The following is an 18,734-nucleotide window of genomic DNA, read 5'->3' on the forward strand; positions in this document are numbered from 1 at the left end:
AATTTGATAGTATTATCACAATGGTTAGACCCTCCTCATCCTCTCAAATGAAATGACAGAACTCACATGGGGCTTACTCTAACAAATGTAGCTTTGCATCTATATTTTTCAACCTGATAAAAGATTTTTTTACTTTAGTTTATTTATATAATTATATAATCCTTCACTAGCTCCTTGCCTTCTTCCTAACCACTTTCCATATACTGCTTAACCTCCAAAAGACCCTCCTGCCCTTTAAATCACTTTTACTTGGACAAAATATTTGACTATTTCTTTTATTCTTTGACCCTTCACATGTTCCCTCATATTTTATCAATATATCACCTTAAACGAATCCCACCTAATAGGCCAAGGAGGAATGATATTAACACCAAACAACTACACCAAGACAAGAGGAATTCTAACAGTTACAGGCTGCTTATCACTTAAATTTTTCCACTTCCTGGGCAAAGTTTTTCCACTAGCTATTAACACTCAAAGGCTAATTTATATGTCTTTATACTGCATTCAAGCGGGTAGAGTATCCAAAATTAGAAGTAGGTATAGCCACCAGATAAAAGAGTCAGCTAAATATTTCAGCACTAAACAAAGCTTATAATTCAAGATGAAAAGTGCTTTCGCCTACAAAATTACCCCCTTTGGTTCCATAATCCTCATTAAGGAAGTAGAGATTTAAGGAAAAGCACAGTGGTATTTCATTTGTCCACAATTCCTTAAGTGGGAAGGGAACTCAGCAGAAGGTTTTGAGCCAACCCATTTATAATCTTTCTAGCCTGAAAACATCTGTAAAGAGACCTACCATTTGTAACATGGATTAGAAGGGGAAGAGTAGTATGAAAGATTTTTTTACACAGTTGACCTGAACTAAATTGTTACACAAAACCATCATACACCTCAGGGAAGGACAAAGGACCCAAACACGCTCTTCTTTCTTCCAACTACAACTTTACCTCTACTGATTTCCTGAACACCAATTCTAATTTTTAAAGTTCCTTTCTTTACCTGTCAACATTTTATCTTCAATTCAATAAAAACTTACTAAGCAACGACTACTGCCAGACACTGTGCTAAGCACTGGGGATACAAATAAGTCCTTGACCTCAAGCAATGTGATGGGAGAAGACAACACACAAAAGGAAGGCGATAAGAACGGGAAATAGTTAAGCTTTGAGTCCTCTTTAAATGATGGTTTCGGAAAGAGTTTTTGCTCTGCCCTCCAATCAGAGGTGCTGAGGCTACCAAAGATACTGATGAGGTGTGAGCAGCAAAAGCTGATGAAATCTCCTTGATGATGAGTTTCCTGGAAACATGTTGAATCCAAGGAGTGTAGCTGGTGGGAAATGGTATCTGGCCCAGGCTAGATTTCTGATAGTAATTCTTTTATGTATACAGTATGGTGCAACAGTCAAACCAAGGTTTAGCCAAACTACTAAATTGTTGGGTGCTTTGACCAAGTGTCAAACAGGAGGTGTTGCAGGAACCAGATTAAAATGCAATTGAGAAGTGTTGAATAAAATAAATAAAAATGCAACACAACAAGGTTAATGTTAATTTGTGGTTTTCTAAATCACTGGCCCACAAGAATCTATTTCTATTTGAGTTTGATACCATTGTGTTAGGAAATGGGTTAATGGAAGCTCATTATGGTAACAAATTTTTATTTTGCAATATATGAATATATATTTCCTAATATATGAAAAACTAATAGATGCCTTAACAGACTCCTATAACAAATATATATGTACACACACATATCTTACCCCATTTCAAAACACTTGAGTCATCAGTATTTGACTATACCTTTACTCTATATTTAATGAATAGTAGTTCAATTAAGAAACATTAAGCACATACTATGCACAAAGCATTATACCAGGTCATAGAGATAAGAAAAACAAAAAACAATCCCTTGTCCTCAAAAAGTTTAACAACTGTCTCACAAAACAGATTTCATTAGGACTACAAAATATTAAACACAATCTATCAGCAAAAAGATAAACAATACCTTCTGAAAGGAATCTTCATCTGTTATATCATAAACTAAAATAGCTCCATTTGAATCTCTGTAGTAAATTGGACCCAATGCATGGAACCTCTCTTGGCCTGCTGTGTCCTAGAATAGACAAAAGATTTGTTATCATGAAAATTCTTCTGATTATATAGGCTCAAAGGCTCAACTGTTAAAATACAATCGTTTTTAACCTAAGACACTCCATAGGAGGAGAATGGAAATACTAGAGTAAGGAGAATCTGAAATGTTTAAATTTTTAAATATGGTCTATTTCTAAAGTAAGTAAATCTGCCAGTGCAGACTCAGCCTGATTTCCTCTAACTTCCACATCTATGTAAAAACCTTGCCTGAAACTCCACAAAACCTTCAAAAATTCAATTATGTTCAGGATATCTTACTCAAAAGAGCAAAGTAAACTGACATTTTAAAAAGTCTAGATGGCTGGAAAAAATGTTTTCTGAAAAAAACAGAAGAATAAAGTTGGAAGAAGAAACTATCTGCTATAGCATACTTCAAAAACAAAACTATGAATAAAGAAATATAAAGATAGAAAATCTTTATGGATCTTGTTTAGTTATTTAAACACTTGTGTTTGTGATTGCTAAAATTTCTTTTTGGAAACATTTTAAACAGAAAGAATTAACTTAACAAATTAACAATTAACAACACCAAATACTCATACAGTTCAAGTCCCAATTTCCTAATTACTTAGGTTAAACAATTCCAGAAGCATCCGAACTTGCCACAAAAAAGGTTTAACTTACCCATATTGCAAGATTTACTCTTTTCCCACCAATATTTAACTTCTTTGTTAGGAAAGATGCCTAGGAGAAAGAGAAATACATATACATTATTATAGGGGTCTGTATAGAAGAATAATATTGTATCAGGCCCATAGCTTTGCACTAAGGAACTAGGAAAAATAAGTGTCTGAGTTTCAATTCAAGTTAGCACACAACTACAATTATCCCTTCCACATTGAAAGGGTTAGGGGTGTGGTGACCCTTCTATCTGGAAAAACTGGGTAAAATGTTTGGCCCTTCCTTCATCAAGAGAAGAAGTTAGAATTTTTCCTTTTTCTTTTATGGGGTGTTTACAGTACTTTATTGTAAAATTTGTGTTGATATTATACAATACTATACATATATTTTATGCATTTCTGAACTAAACTTTTTTCTGTTGTCTGCAGTTTCCATAAAAATTCCCATTTAATTTCTTTTTTTTTTTTTTTGGAAAGGAATAATTTATTTTATTTTATTTTTTTTGGTTTGTTTTGGCAGGGCAATTGGGGTTAAGTGACTTGCCCAAGGTCACACAGCTAAGTACATGTATCAAGTGTCTAAGGTCACATTTGAACGCAAGTCCTCTTGACTCCAGGGCCGGTGCTCTATTCGCTGCGCCACCTAGCTGCCCCCCATTTAATTTCTTATGTTGATCCATGATATACTGAAACTGCGATGGGGAAAGTTGCAACGGGGTAGGGATAACTGTACAGTAGATGTGTAAGACTATGGTCAGGTTATAAAATTTCCAGAATTCAACATTTCAGAGAATACTTACTACACATGTGCCCTTTGTTTAACAAGTATAAAACAATCTGGTCCCTTCCTCAAAGAGTTTTTAATCTCACTTGCACCACAAGAAGGACACACAAAATGTGGCTATAAAATAATGGGACTATACATCAGACTTTCGTGAAAGTTCTACCCAGGTGTTTCTCCATAAAATGGAAATGACCCTGGCTCTTTGAAAGCTATGCCACCAAAACACAAACGCCTGCAGGTCCTACATCAAGATAGAGAGAATATGGATCTAATATGGACATGATCTTTTGTCCAAGACCCATCAAGACACTGGCTTCATAAGGATGATTAATTTTTCAGCCACAGCATCTCATTAAGATCACCTATGAAACCATACCGGGAATTGCGATCTGTGGTTGTGAAGAGAAAAACTGTGGATACCGTAAGTATTAAGTGTGTATCAGAACATATCTCCGAATGACTATTAACCTCTCAAAGTGTTCGTTTTGAACATTTTGCTTATTCGAACAACATAGCCTATGTAAGGTGTTGCAGGAACTGCCTATGGATCCAATTTATAGGCCATAAAAGAAGACATCTTATTACTTTATAGTCACTGCTTGCCTTTGACCAAAAACAGCCCTTACTCGGCTTGATAGTCAACTTCTTTTATCAGATTTGGCTCAGTTGCAAACATATGCATCTACTACAATCTCACTAATGTATATACTCCTTCCAAAAATGAAAGTTGTAGTCCCCACCCATATCTTTTTATCCTGTGTAACTTTTGCCACCTCTATTCCCCTGAATCTTCCATGGGAGGTCCACTCATTGGGCTGGTAGTCTTCTTGTTGATGTCTCAACACTGTGCATGCCAATGTAAAATGAGAGTCTGCATATCAGTTATCCTTTACTCTCACTACAAGACAAGACTACCTGCTTTCCTGGTCACACATCTCTCCAGTGACTTCCTTTACATTACTCTTATCTTGCACAATTCTTGGTCAGTAATGGACTACATCCTGCTCATGTCCACAATGTGCTTCTCCATTGTCCTTTGGGAGCCCTTAATTTTCACTCTTCAGAGATGGTGGCATCATTCATACAGTATATAGTTATATACAGTCATATAGTAATATAAAAAAACTATGGTTGTTAAAAGTTGCACCTTCAGGAAGAGATTTAGGGTCATTAAAGTACTGCACTATATCTCAAAGACAATCCAGCCCTTTCTCCTACTGTTCAATTCTGGGACCTGGTCATTGTCTATTACAGTACCTGTCCAAAATATTTTTACCAATTGACTAGTTCTACGAGTTATCAATTCAAGCACACATGGTAATCTAGACAACAGATATTTTTTGTCTAATTGGTTTTTCCAGTGTGGATAGTTAGGCTGAAACCTTACATGATTATAGGTCCAATGCTGAAAAGCTTGAGGCAAACACCACAATGTCATAAAAATAGGCACCTATAAGTTAGAAAAAAATTCTCTCTCATTTGGACTCTATGTTATACATTCTCTATGACACTTGCAAGTATCTTTGGTGAGCATACACATCTCACCATTACATTTTAACTGGGACTAATCAGGGCACTAAATAAAATTTTTGTTTTAAAATTTTTCAAGGCATCTTTCACAATCTTTAGATATATACAGAAGACACTCTTTAAGAAGATGGCCTTTTAAAAGTGACTAATAATTTGCTCTGCTGAATATATTTTTTAAATAATCAAGAACAACATTGAGATAATGTATTCTCTACATCTTCCAGTCAATTGTGTAAGTGTGCCAACTCCCTTCTCATACTTTCATCAAGGATGCTTTTGGCAAGTAAGTAGAGTATTGCTGTAAACATTTATAGAGATGGTTAAATAGACATACAGGTCAGTAGTTATTAATATTTTCTTGGTTACATTTTGATAAAGAGGAAGTCTAGGGTCCATTTTTCCTGAACCTTAGGGCCTCCCCTTGCAGATACCTTGAGAATAAAACCCCTCAATGCCCTTAAAATGTGTCCTCGAGCTAGTTACAGCTTTCGGTAGAAAACAGCAACAAAAGATTCCTAGGACTTCTTGCTTAAATCTAAAATAGTTTTACTACTATGGACTTCTTACTGCTCAAAAGCAAAAAAGAAAGCTGTTTTAACTTATTCAGCTTGTAACTTTCAACCTATCATTGTCATTTAATTTTATGTCACAGCCATAACACATATAAATAAAACCAACAACCAAGCCGGCCGGTACATACCACATTCTACAGCCAATTCTTAACCTCAGAGAGGGAAGTGTGTAAAAACTCAGTTCTCAAGGACCAACACTGGTTACTATAATAAACTGGAGTTCAACTACCTTTTAATATTAATTTATTTCCAATATTATAGTCATTATCTTCTCCTGATCAATAAATGCTAGTTAACTAATTGCTTACTTTGCTCTACAACAATTCATTAGTCTTTCTACATACTAATCATTTCTAAAGAAAAACACTTCATTTACCACAGAATACATAAACATTACCCAAATAAACTACAGGTACCCACACTGTTTCCTGTTTTTGTTGATTTTTCAGTTTTGTTTTTGCTTTCACAAAAAGTAGTCATATTTATAGCTAAATGGAAGCTTCTCAAGTTATATGCAGAGTAGTAGGATTATGAATGAAATGTGACTTGTTTAGCGACTTTTCTTCCATTACTCCAAACTGCTTAACAGGAACTTTGCCCCAATTCACGGCATTGTTGTGTATTAGTATACCTGTCTTTCTATAGCTAGCTTATCTTCTACTACTCCCCCTCTGAACTCTCTACTCCAGACAGACTGGATCTTTTCACTATCCCCTCAACCTTTGTCACTGACTTTACTCACTTACGGGGTTCCCAAGTCTTCTCTGTTTATCAAAGTACTATCCAACCTTCATGACCCATCTCACCCATCTTTTCAATGAAGTTTTGCCACTCATTTGACATTTAATGTATAATGTTTGTTTTGTTGGAATGTTAACTTTTAAATAAGTCACTTCTTCCCAAGCATATCTTAAAATTGAGGGTTTGGACCATGTCTTTTGCTTTTTTAACAGGTGCTACAGGCATAACAATGTCCTGAAATACTAAATGCTTGAGAAATGACTGATGAATACACAATAATGTATGTATGTCTCCATTTATCTCAGGATCAAGATGTATTCCTGAAAAGAACTTGGTTAACACAAAATATAAGGTAAATCATTTTACATGTACTAATGAAATTCACTATAAAAGAACCTTATTGTTAATCCTTTCATTAAGATACATTTACCTGGTTTTAAGGGGTTAGAGCACAATTAACACTATGCTAAAAATATTGTGAAAAATGACTAAGTTGTAGTATATGAATATGATAGAATCCTATTACGTTGCAAGAAATAAGGATATAATTATTTAGAAATCATTAAATTAAATATATTTAGAAATAATTTATATTATAACATCAATATTACAAAAACAATTTAAGACTTTTACAGACTGATGAAGAATGAAATGAACCCGGGGAACAATTTATACAATGACAATACTGTAAAGAACTCTGAAGGTTCTAAGAATTATGATGAATACAATGATTCCAAAGGATCACTAATGAAATATACTATCCACCTCCTGATAGAGAACAGAATGGAACATGTATATTTTTGTAGACAGTCAATGATGGATTTGTTTTGCTTGTCTGTGGTATTTGTTACAAGGAATTTGTTCTACTTTTCTCTCTTTTCTTTCAATGGGGTGGTAGGTGGATAGAGAGAAAATAAACTTCTGTTAATTAAAAAAAATTTAAAAAGAGAGGTGGGGGAATACGACAGATATGAATGCTGCATGCACTTTTAGATAAGGTCACTGTATTGGTAATTTAGCTTAATTGTTTTACTTTGTTATAAGAGATATCTGAAGGGGGGGGTAGGGAGGGGATGTATAAATGTTTGAATTGTAAAAATAAAGCACCAACAATAACACTTCGAAAAGTAAAATAAACTGAATAATTCTTTTCATCTGCTTTCTAAATTGTGATTTTTATAGGTGAAATTTCTTATACTGGAAAACATGTTTTGCATGAAATATCTCTTTTCTTTCTTTTCTCCTGCTCCACAGCTCTGGAACTCCTACCCTGGGCTCCTGGGAATCCTATAAAAGGGAGGAAGGTGTAGGAGCAGGTAGAGAATCATGGCTATATTCAAGTATTCAAAGGGCTATTACGTAGAAGAAGAAACAAACCAGTTCTGCTTGGCCCTAGTTCATGCCTTCTCACCCTGTGTAATATTTGGCCACAGCTTTCTACATATCCATGATATAAACTTACCCAAAGTGCCAGAAGTCTTCTGGTTCCTTTCATTTCCTCCTGAGTGTTTTTAAATTGTGCTACAACCAACATAGATTTCTTCCATGTGCATACAATCAGAACCACTTTTCTTAGCATCCCATTTTCAGTGTCAGCTACACTTCCACACAAAACACACTGGTATTAAGGTAGGATAGTACAGGTCTATTACTTCTAACCTCACCATACAAAGCTTGTGTTTTACTGACATAACTTTGGAAAGCCCAGAATTGCCTGCTGGGCACACTGAGATAACAAAGAGCAGCATGATATGATCTTATGACAGTGGTTTCAAGGTAGGTCAAAGTATTTCAAATAATATTTATGTGTGCTAGAGACACTGTTCCTGCCCTCAAGGAACTTATAATCTAGTTGGGAAGATGCCACACAAATAAATTATATACAAAACCAAGTATAAAATACACAAGTACAAAGGGCTATATGAAGATTCCAGGAGGGGGAGATTACTTTCAATGAAGGACAGGAAAGATCCCAAAGCAAGAGACCAAAAAGAATGCATGGTAGGGTTCAGGGATGATACAGAGGTAGAAAAAGGCAAAATGGGTTTTGGAAATAGTAAATAGCACAGTTTGGAAGATATATAAATTATGTGTAAGGGGGACAACTGAAAAAGAAAATTAGAGTCAGATTGTGAAGAGAGAGTCAAGCTAAGCAGCCTGGACTTTATTCAGTAAACAGCAAGAATCAGTGAAGATTATTAAGGGACAAATATAAGAAGCTGTGCATTTTTAAATGTTAAATACACATGATTATCACAGTAAAATGTAATAGTATATGTGGAGGAAGAGAGAACAGTTCATCAGGAGGCAATTCAACGGCAATATTCTATATGAAATGGAATGAAGGCCAGTGCTAGGCGGTAGCAGAAGGAATGGAAAAGACAGACTAGATGCACTGTGAAGAAAAAAAAAAAAATCAACGGAATTTGGCAGCTGTATTTTTATTTTCCTTCACCCACTATAACCAAAGATAACTTCAAGATATCTAGTCTGGTTGACTAGAAGGATGGGGAATACCGCCAAAAGAAATGAAGTTAGGTAGCAGCTCAGTTTTGGAAATGTGTTTGAGGCTATGGAGGCGGTATGGAGGTAAAGACAGCTTGGCACTTGGGAAAGACATGAAGTGTAATGGAAAGGATCCTGGATTTGGAGTAGGGAGATATAAATTAGAATCCTACCCCTGACTTACTAGTTGTGTGACTCTGCCCAAGTCATTTTGCTTCTCTGAGCTTCAGGTTCCTCATCTGCAAAAGGAAGATAATACTTATACTATTTACCTGGCTATGTTAATGTAAAGAAAACAATTTTTGCATTTTAAGTTGCCAGATAAACATGTTATTACAAAAGGACAGAGAGATTTGGGAGCCACCTGCACAAATATGGTAAGTAATGCTGGGGAAGTGGATAAAATTGAAAAGGAAGATAAAATATAGAGAGAAGAGGATCAAAGAAGAAGAAATGATGGCGAGAAAGAGGCAGGAAGAACCAGTGAAGACAAGTTGGAAAAGGATTGGCTAAAAAGTAAAGTAACTAGAAGGTTCATGAAAGCCAAAGGAAAAGAAAGGATTAAAAAGGCAGGGAGGTAGTCAGTGTCAAACAAGGCAGAAAATTCAAAGACGACTGGGAAAAGCCTTGCATATTTGGTAATTAACCTAGGGAAAGGTCAATTTGTTTTGGCAACCAGGAGGCAACAGGTGACTTTTTAGAAATGGGTGCCTCTTAAAGGTGGTAGGTCTGATTTCAATAGGCTAAGAAAAAGTGAGATTAGTCTCTTACTAAAAATTGAGCAAGGAAGGATAACATGAAACAATAGTAAGGGGGCTAGCAGACTGGAGGAAAAGGTTGGCTTTGGAGAAAGGGTATTTGGTTTTTATTTTGAGCACAGGGGAGGCATGAACATGACTCTAGGCAAAGATAAAGGAATCTTTAGGGAAGGGAACATTTAAAAAATAAGAGAGGAGATCATTAATGAAGCCAGATATGAGAGAAGGCGGGAAGGGAAAAGTTCGGATCCAATTAAGAGCACGGGTAAATTGGTTAGTCTTGGCAAGGAAGACGACCAGGAAGGAAACTGTCTCCTGAGACAGGTAAAGGAAGAATTGGTAGGTAAAGGAAGTTTTGAATATAGACAGAAGGGAATCAATCAATCAACACTCATTAATCATCTACTATGTGCCAGGCACTGTGCTAAGTGCTGGAAACAGAAAAAGAAGCAAAAGACAGTACCTGCCCTCAAGGACTCAGTTGACTAACCTCAGATATAGATGACTGATGAAATAATGCTACTTTTCTCTTCCTCACAGGGTCACATTTTCTTATTAAATCCTCACAATAACTCTGTGAGGAAAAACAGGCATTACTCCCTATATTTTATAAATGAGGAAATTAGAGCTCAGAGGCTCAGAGGTCACAAAGATTAGTAGTGAACACAGAACTGCTGGAACTCAGGTTTTCTGACTCCATAAGGAAATTCATAGTAAAAATCCTTGAGGGAAGCAGTACAATTCTCTTAATTCCTGCTTTATCTATCAAACTGCAAGAAAAAAAAATCAACAAAAAATCCCACTGACTAGTTAGTGTCTGAGGTGACATCTGAACTCAAGTTTTCCTGACTCCAGGCCTAGCACTCTATCCAATGTGCCACCTAGCTGCCCCCATCTAGCTATTCAACATCTATCTGAAGTAATAATGGACAGCTTTGATGCTCATTAGCAAGAGGAATAAATGACAATAGGAGCCTTTTTATACAAGTGTTATATTTTATGAATACTTGATTTGTTCACAGACTTACATTGCTTTAAAAGTGTTAGGACAAATACTCAAAAGTTAAAATCAGAATGACAAAACAGGATGTTTTAAAATTTATACCTAAGGATCTATATGAGGGTATGCAATTAACTAGCTCAAGTCTGTTAAACTAACAACGGGCTGACTCTTCTTTAAGATTTCTTTGCTCCTGCATAGTTTTTTCAATTTTGACAAATTTTTATCTTCCTAGCCAATATAGTATTGGTTAGACAGATTTTTACGTAGATTTACTCATAGCTAAAATGCTTGCCAACATTTTGCTAGTTTAGTTAATCTTATGCCTCAAAGAATTCAGACAGATATTTTATAAAGATGAAATGACTAAGCAAACCAAGTGAGATCAATGGTCATATCAAGCCAACTCTTATCCTTTGCTAAGTGTGCTTAATTTCTAATCAGATTCTAAACAGTTTAGGAACAAAGCAAACTCTTTCAAACCCTTTTTAAAAGACCAAAGTCATTTCTGAAGTGCTATAGCACTTTTCGAAGTACTAAACAAATACTCCACCATTAGAAAAGAATAAACCTATACCATGAATGTAGTTATACGATTGCTGAGTCTTGTTTTGAGCAAGATCAAACTTTCTCCTAAAATTATCCAAACTTTCCATATTTCCAATTTTCTACTTGATAAAGCACAAACATAAACATGTCATCTATTTCTTCACTGTCAGTGAGATTTTTTGATCTCAGGGGATGTGGATCCTCTTTCCTAAAGGCTGTAACCCATTTTCTTAACCTAGGCTATTCCATCCACATCATACCATAATTCCTCCAAAGGACTGGCCCAGCCTCAAAGAGGCCCTCATCCAAGTCGTTCAATATTCTGTGGGCATAAATTCTCCTCTTTTGAAAAAAGGGGTGGGGCATCATGCAACAAACTGAAGATCAGAAGCCGCAGGATATGGACTAGATTGCCCAGGAGCTGCAATGGGACCCACAGAATGGTGCATAACTCTCTTCTGTCCTGAGCCACAAAGAACAGCTAACTCAGTAGGAGGATAGAGAGAGTCAAAGTAACCTCGGTGAATACCCCTAATAGGGAACCCTGCCCACCCTCAAGTATGTATTGTCACACTTGCTTTCGAACCATCACTTGCCCTAGTTTGTAAAGGTAGTAAAGTAGTATTTAGATTTCTAAAAACTGATCAACTTCAAGTTGGCTGCCAAAGCTCAAAATATCAATCTTACAAACAAACACAGTCAGGTTACACTGACCTGAATCTAGCTGGCAAAGTGCAGAATCAATTTCTAGAGCTTAACTTGCAGACTTGCTCTGAGGCTGTAGACCAACTCACTTAGAAAGTGAGCATTTAATAAAAAATTTTCCTTAGGACAGCAAGGAGAGAGGGAGAAGGAGGAAAAGGGGGTTTAGACCTCTGATTCCCATAGTTTAGGAACTCCTGGTGTGAAAATCCTATTCACTTATGTAGATCAACACCAAATTTTACTAACTTAAAAGAGTTGCCTAGAGCTCTGGGAGATTAAGTGAATCTTGATTTTATAAATAAGAAAACTTACACTCAGAAGTTTTATCTTAACATGTGTCTAGAGTTAAGGAGGCCCGAGTTCAAATCCAGCCTCAGGCTCTAGCTGTGTGATCCTGGTCAAGTCAGGTAACCTCTCTCAGTTTCAGTTTCCTCAGATGTAAAAATAACACCTACCTCCCAAGTTGTTGTGAGAATCATACAAGATAATATTTGTAAACGTATTTACAAAAGAGTGCCTGGCACATAGTAGATGCTTAATATAATAACTCCTTCCTGTCTGCCATCCAATAGGATACAAAGGCAAGACTAAGAATCCGAGGTTTTCTGACTCCTAAACAAATTTTGGTCATTCTGAAGTCAAACTTACTATACAAACACATTTAAAAGATTCAGGAGTTTGAGAGCATTTCTGTATTTTACACTGGAACTTCCCTATATTATGCTCCACTATACCATGGAACTTAACCTAACACTCAAATTTTACCATTAAAAACAGTGACATCTTTAGACTTTGTGGATCTCTGAAAGGAGGGTGAAGGAGGTAGGGATACCTGAAGTCTAAGCCAAAACAACCCAACACCAAAGTGTCCCAATATACTATTAAATCTTACATATATACACATACATATATGTATCTATAAGATATAAGATATTTTAAATAATAAAAATATAGATTTTATATATATATATGTATGTACGTGCATAGATAGATATGTATCTCTTCACTGATCTAAGCCCCAAAGTTCAACAGGTAGTCTGCAGAATTCTAAAACAAGATACTCTGTAACTGGAATTTCACCAAGACTAAGACACACCCACAGGTTTAAAGCTGGAAGTCTCTAATTTCTCTCTCAATCCTTGTATAGCCTAATGGTGTCACTTGGTACACAGAAACACAAGATTACTATCTCTTGTCTTGTTAAAATGTTTAGTGGATGGTGGAGGCAGCTAAAATCAAAGTGCCATTATTTTATGTTCAAGGATGGAAGCCAAATATTCAAAATACACTAGAAACTTCAAAATTGTTATCTTCTATTTTCACATTAGAACAGCAAAACGTTTAAGTGTCACTCAAAACATAAGTTTACTTTACAGGCCTGCTTAACTGGTTGAGTTTCTGTAGTCCTTGGTTCTTATTTATCTTATAGAGTTCAGTGCCCTGGGCACAAGATTCCTATTTGTTACACTGTTTCATATTAGGATGTCTTTAATACATATTGGCGTTCCTGCAAGAGTAAATGTGTTAGAATATACGGCAACCAAAAATTCACTGTTAGCCCACTTACCAGAATTCAGAATCTTTTGAGTACTATTGTACAAACTGGAAATTTCTGAATTTTTGAAATAAGCACCAATCACCACCAATGGAAAAATAATTGGGACTTTACATCCAAAAAACAGTGTGTAATACACACACACACACAGATAGACAGATACATCGATATACAAACACCAGATACACAATTACCAAAAACCTAGTTCAACAGCAATAATATCTAGCATTTTCTATAATACTTCGCGGTTTAAAAATCACTTTACATGGTTTCTAGCATGAAAATTTGGTAGTTGATAAATCTGATTGACTAAAGAAATTTCTCTTCTAGCCGAAAGTTTTATTTGCTTTTGTATTATTCTCTTATTCACTATTTTTCACAGGATCAACAGTTCCATAGATATCTGAAAACATCTATTCCAAGTCCTTCATTTTAGAGATGAGGAAACTGAGGCCCAGGAAGGTTAAATAAATTGGCCAAGTTACTTAGCAAGGTCTACACCAAGCCTTGGGGGGTGGGGGAGGAGAACTAAACACTCTTACCTCCACTTCTATATCAATGTTCACACTGTAATTCAGTGAAGTGCACTTTAACCACATAAAGTAATTCCAGAAGAACACATAAAAAAGTTACAGCACTAAGTTTCTTAATTTTAGAGAGCAACTGTATTACGTTTCTATCAGTTGGCTAACTTCACAGAGAATAGCAGCAAGAGCCAAAGGCCAGACACAGGCAACTGCCTATAACCTACCCGGTCATCTCAAAAACCTTCCAGAGAGTCCAGTTCTGCCAATCAGAATGTAATTCAAAGACGGGAGGAACAAAATGAAACTTGCATAAATACTTAGTCATCACCAGGCTACGAAGTTCAACGTCAGTTTCACACAGCCAGGACCTAACCCAAGTTCCTGATTTCAGACCAGCCCAAGTGCTCTAAACACTCGCTATCCAAGCGCTGTCAAAACTTAGCTGACGGCATGTGATCTCCCCCATTAGAATGTGTGGTGCTAGAGGAGGGCAGGGACTGGCTGGGCGGGCTTCTGCCTCTCTGTGTATCTCCATAGTGTCTGACACACAGCAGGTGTTTAAAAATGCTCCGTTTATCTGCCACACACGTAAGCTTAAAAAATGCCTTTAACTACCTGGAACATAATAAGGACTTTATCTCACAGTAATGGCTTAATAAAGGTTTCATCTACTTAGCACATAGTAAGCACTTAATGTAGGCTTTATCTCTATGCCACACAGTAAGTCCCTAAGGCTTTAATCTATGTAGTCAGCACATAGTAAGTGCTTAGTAGATCTCCTCAATCCGGCACATAGTAAGTGCTTTATCTCTATGCCACAAGGTAAGTCACTAAGGCTTTAATCTATGTAGCCAGCACATAGTAAGTGCTTAGCAGATCTTCTCAATCCGCCACATGGTAAGTGCTAAGGCCTTCTCTACCTAGCCAGAACATAGTAGGGGCTTAATAAACGCTTTACTAGCAGGCACCTAGTAAGCGTTTAATAGTGAGTGTCCCCAAAGTCTTAGTGCAGCTTTAGTGGATTCTGGGGACACCCCTTAAACGCTCGGTGACTACTGACCAACACTGCCCAGGAGTGGCTGCGAGGCCCAGGCCCCGGCGCCCCAAGGTGACAGGGCGGCCTGCGGCGGGCGCGGCCCCCAGCCCGCCTCCCCGGCCCGGCGCGCACCTGCAGGGTGGTGATGTGCTTGTCGTTGAACTTGTTCTCGCAGTAGCGCAGCACCAGCGACGTCTTCCCCACGCAGCCCTCGCCCAGCAGCACCACCTTGAACGAGTAGGCTCGGCCGCCGCTAGCCCCGGCCCCGCCGCCGCCGCCGGCTCCTCCGGCCGCAGCCGCCGCCGCCATCCTGCCCGCCAGTCGCTTCCCCTCCGAGCCTAGCTCCCAGCGCAGCGCAGTCCCGGCGGCGCCTTCACATCCGAGGCCCGGCCCCGCTGCCGCCGCTGCCGCCCGTGGGCTCAGGCCCGGCCCCGCCGCCGACAGCAACAACGAAGATGACAGCGACGACGCCGGCCTCCCGGCCCCCACCCGGCGGGCAGGACCTCGAGCGCCTAGCCGAGGTCCGAGGAGGGACCGCGCTCCACGTCAGGGGCCTGGGGGTAGAGCGCTCCCGCTCCGACTGCCTCTAATGGCGTCTTCTTCCTCCTACGTCACGCGCGGCGCTCACGTGACGGGCGGGGCGGGGCTACGGGAGCAAGCCCGGAAGAGACGCGCCACCGCCGCTTGGGGCCCGGGCTGGACTCCATGGCGCCCGCCTTCCCTGGTTGAGCTGGCGCCTGGTTAAGCGCCTGGACCACGCCCCAGCTCTAACCTCCGGGCCTTTGCTCAAGCTGTCTCCCTCACCCGGAATGCACTTCCTCCTCACCGAAGCATTTTATTTATCTATATTTTAAAAATACACATATTTATATGTACTTATTTGTATTTACTCAATAAAGCTATAATGAATCTTATCGCAAATACATTAGCCTTATATAGGAAATCCATCAGTAAATTAGCATTTATTAAGAGCCTATCATTTGCCTGATGCTGTACTAAACTCTGTACAAAGAAAGACAAAAGACAGGCCTGCCCTCAGGGAACTTCCAGTCAAATGGAAGAGACAACATGCAAACAACTATGTACAGCAAGCCACATACAGGATAAATCAGGATTGTGATATAGGAAAGGCACCAGGTCTAAGGAGGACTGGGAAAGGCTTCTGAGATAGAGCTAGGACTGACAGCCAATAAAAGCTCTGGGAAAGGAAAGCTATTTTTTCACCCTTTCTTTTTTTCTGATTTTTTTCCCTGAAAATTATATTATTTTTTCCCAATTAACAAGCATTTTCTCTCCTTTCCCTGTCCCCTCACAAACTATAAAAAGAAAAAGAAATAAAACCTCATAAACATGCACAGGCCAACAAAACACATTCTTGGACTTGAGAATATATGTCTCATTCTCCATTTAACATCCATTGCCTAAACATCTTATTCCTTATTTAAAGTTGATCATCACTGGAGCAATAGTTGGATAGCAGCTTTATCTTTGGCCTTCTGAAATTCTGGTTTGTCCTTGCATTTACCACAATTCTAAAGTGTTTCAAGGCTGCTTTTCTTTATAATGTGGTTATTATATAAATTGTTCTCCTGGTTCTGCTCACTTTACTCTGCATCACTTCATAGAAATCTTCCCAGTTTTCTCTGAAACTTTCCATTTCCTCATTTCCTAAGGAGCACTACTATTTTGGTATGTTCAAATACTATAATTAGTTAAACCATATCTCAATAGATGGGCACTCCTGAGAGCTGTTTTTGTTTGTTGTCTATACTTTATAGTCTATCAGGGAGGATTTCCCGATTAACTGATGGGAAGATGTTTACACCTACTTTATGGAACATGGAACATAGTTTTGCTGCTTGAAATAAGTGTAGGCATAGAATGGTTGTCTCTAGTTGCCATGTTGTTGGTCATAACTATTATTCGTTTTATCCTAAATCCTTGTTCAGGAATCCAAAACCCAGAAATCACATTTTTATAGGAAATTAGAATCCTCTCTGTGAAGCTCTATGTAAGCACAGGGTTTTCAGGAATGTATTGCAACAAAAAAGTTGCTACATTTTAGGATCCCTTGATTCCTTCTAAATTCAGATCAAATGGCCACTTCCTCCTACATGAGGCCTTTCCCAATTCCCCTCCAGCTGCTAACACCTATTTCCATCCTCTTCTCCCAAAATATCTTTATTTGGAGGAATATAAGTTAACACGGGGCAGCTAGGTGGCACAGTGGATACAGTGCTGGGCCTGGAGTCAAGAAGCAAATCTGGCTTTTAAACACTTCCTAGCTGTGTGACTCTGGGCAAGTCACTTAATCCTGTTTGCCTCAGTTTTCTCATCTGTAAATTGAGCTGGAAAAGGAAATGGCAAACCATTCCAATATCTTTGTCAAGAAAACCCCAAATGGGGTCACAAAAAATCCGACATGATTGAAAAATAATGAACTAAAAAAAGGTAACACAATGGATAGAGCACAGGCCTTGAGTCAAGCAGGCATTCAGATACTGCAATAAACACCAGCTATGGGACTCTGGATAACTCACATAACCTTTCTGAACCCCAGTTTCTTCATCTGCAAAATGGAGTTAATAATAGCAGTTAGCTCTGTGCTCTATGGGAACTGAGCAGACAGAGGTGGTGTAAAGTGGGGGAGGTGGGGAGGGAGGATTGTGCCTTTCACATGTGGGGAAAGTATGTTTGTATAACTGTGATCATCCCTTCTGAAGTAAATATTCTGCGTTAAATGTCTCCTGTTACATATCTACAGACAACTTAAGGAGTTGTGAAGGACAGAGGAGAAAATATTTGTAAAGCCCTTTGCAAATCTTAAAGTACTATTGCTATTATTAGAGAAAGGGAACCTGAGTTACTATTTCATTGAAAAGGGGAACTCCCAACTGTGGAAATTCCCTTCACCAATTTAATTCAGCAGCACCTGCTTCGCAATTTAGATTCTCAGAGTCACCAAGGACAGTGAAAGTCCAATGATTCCTGAGGGTCATATGACCAGTTTGTCTTAGGCAGAATTTGAAGATGGGTCTTCCTGGTTCTGAGACCAGCTACCTACCCACCATACCAAAGCTCTTTCTCTTTAAATGCTATTGTTATTATTATAGTTTTTTTTTTGTACATACTAGGTGCTTAATAAATACTTGTGGATGAATGGCTTCTCCGTAACCTGTGCTTCTCTGGGCATGCCTAGTTCTAACCTGGAGAGTCCTTTGAGGGAACTTTTCGGTCATGCCCAGGTTGCCTAAGATGGAGCCTGCTGCATTCATTCCCTACCATGTGGTTGGGGGTGGCCTCCTTTGATTGGCAGTCTGAGGCTTTAAAATTGGCAAGACTGAGTCATTTGCTCTTTTGGGGGACTGGAGGGTCATACCCTTTTTCTGCCATATTTTCAGATTCTCTCTTTTTGGGACTCATCTACTGCTACATCCAGAGTGGTTGCCAAGAACTGAACCAGTGAGGAACAAAGGATTATCCTTCCCCTGCTCCGCCTCCTTTACCCTCTCCTCTAAGAAATGGGCTTGGAAGCATTGGTTTTGTGTTATTCATCTTCAGTTTCTGGTGCTGGAGGTGATCCCCCACAGGACCAGAAATTTGAGCCACAACAGTGGAGCCAGGATTGCTGGCAAAGTGGTATAGCCAGTCAACCTAGCCCTGAGAAGCCAGGATGTCTGGAATTCCAACAGAAGGAGTGT

General features: G+C 38.4%; 1 protein-coding gene across 1 annotated transcript in view; it reads right to left on the reverse strand.

Moving 5' to 3' along the window:
- RAB21 (RAB21, member RAS oncogene family) overlaps window positions 1-15,632 on the reverse strand; it is a 34,337-nt gene extending 18,705 nt beyond the window's left edge. The window contains exons 1-3 of the mRNA XM_036759466.1: window positions 15,166-15,632; window positions 2,776-2,835; window positions 2,006-2,113 (exon numbers count right to left, since the gene is read on the reverse strand). Of these exons, the coding sequence (XP_036615361.1) occupies window positions 2,006-2,113; window positions 2,776-2,835; window positions 15,166-15,342 (345 nt within the window). The 5' untranslated portion in view covers window positions 15,343-15,632. The remainder of the gene's footprint in view (window positions 1-2,005; window positions 2,114-2,775; window positions 2,836-15,165) is intronic.
- Between the last annotated feature and the right edge of the window lie 3,102 nt (window positions 15,633-18,734).

Source organism: Trichosurus vulpecula, chromosome 5 (genome assembly GCF_011100635.1).
Source record: "Trichosurus vulpecula isolate mTriVul1 chromosome 5, mTriVul1.pri, whole genome shotgun sequence".
NCBI classification, from domain to species: domain Eukaryota; kingdom Metazoa; phylum Chordata; class Mammalia; order Diprotodontia; family Phalangeridae; genus Trichosurus; species Trichosurus vulpecula.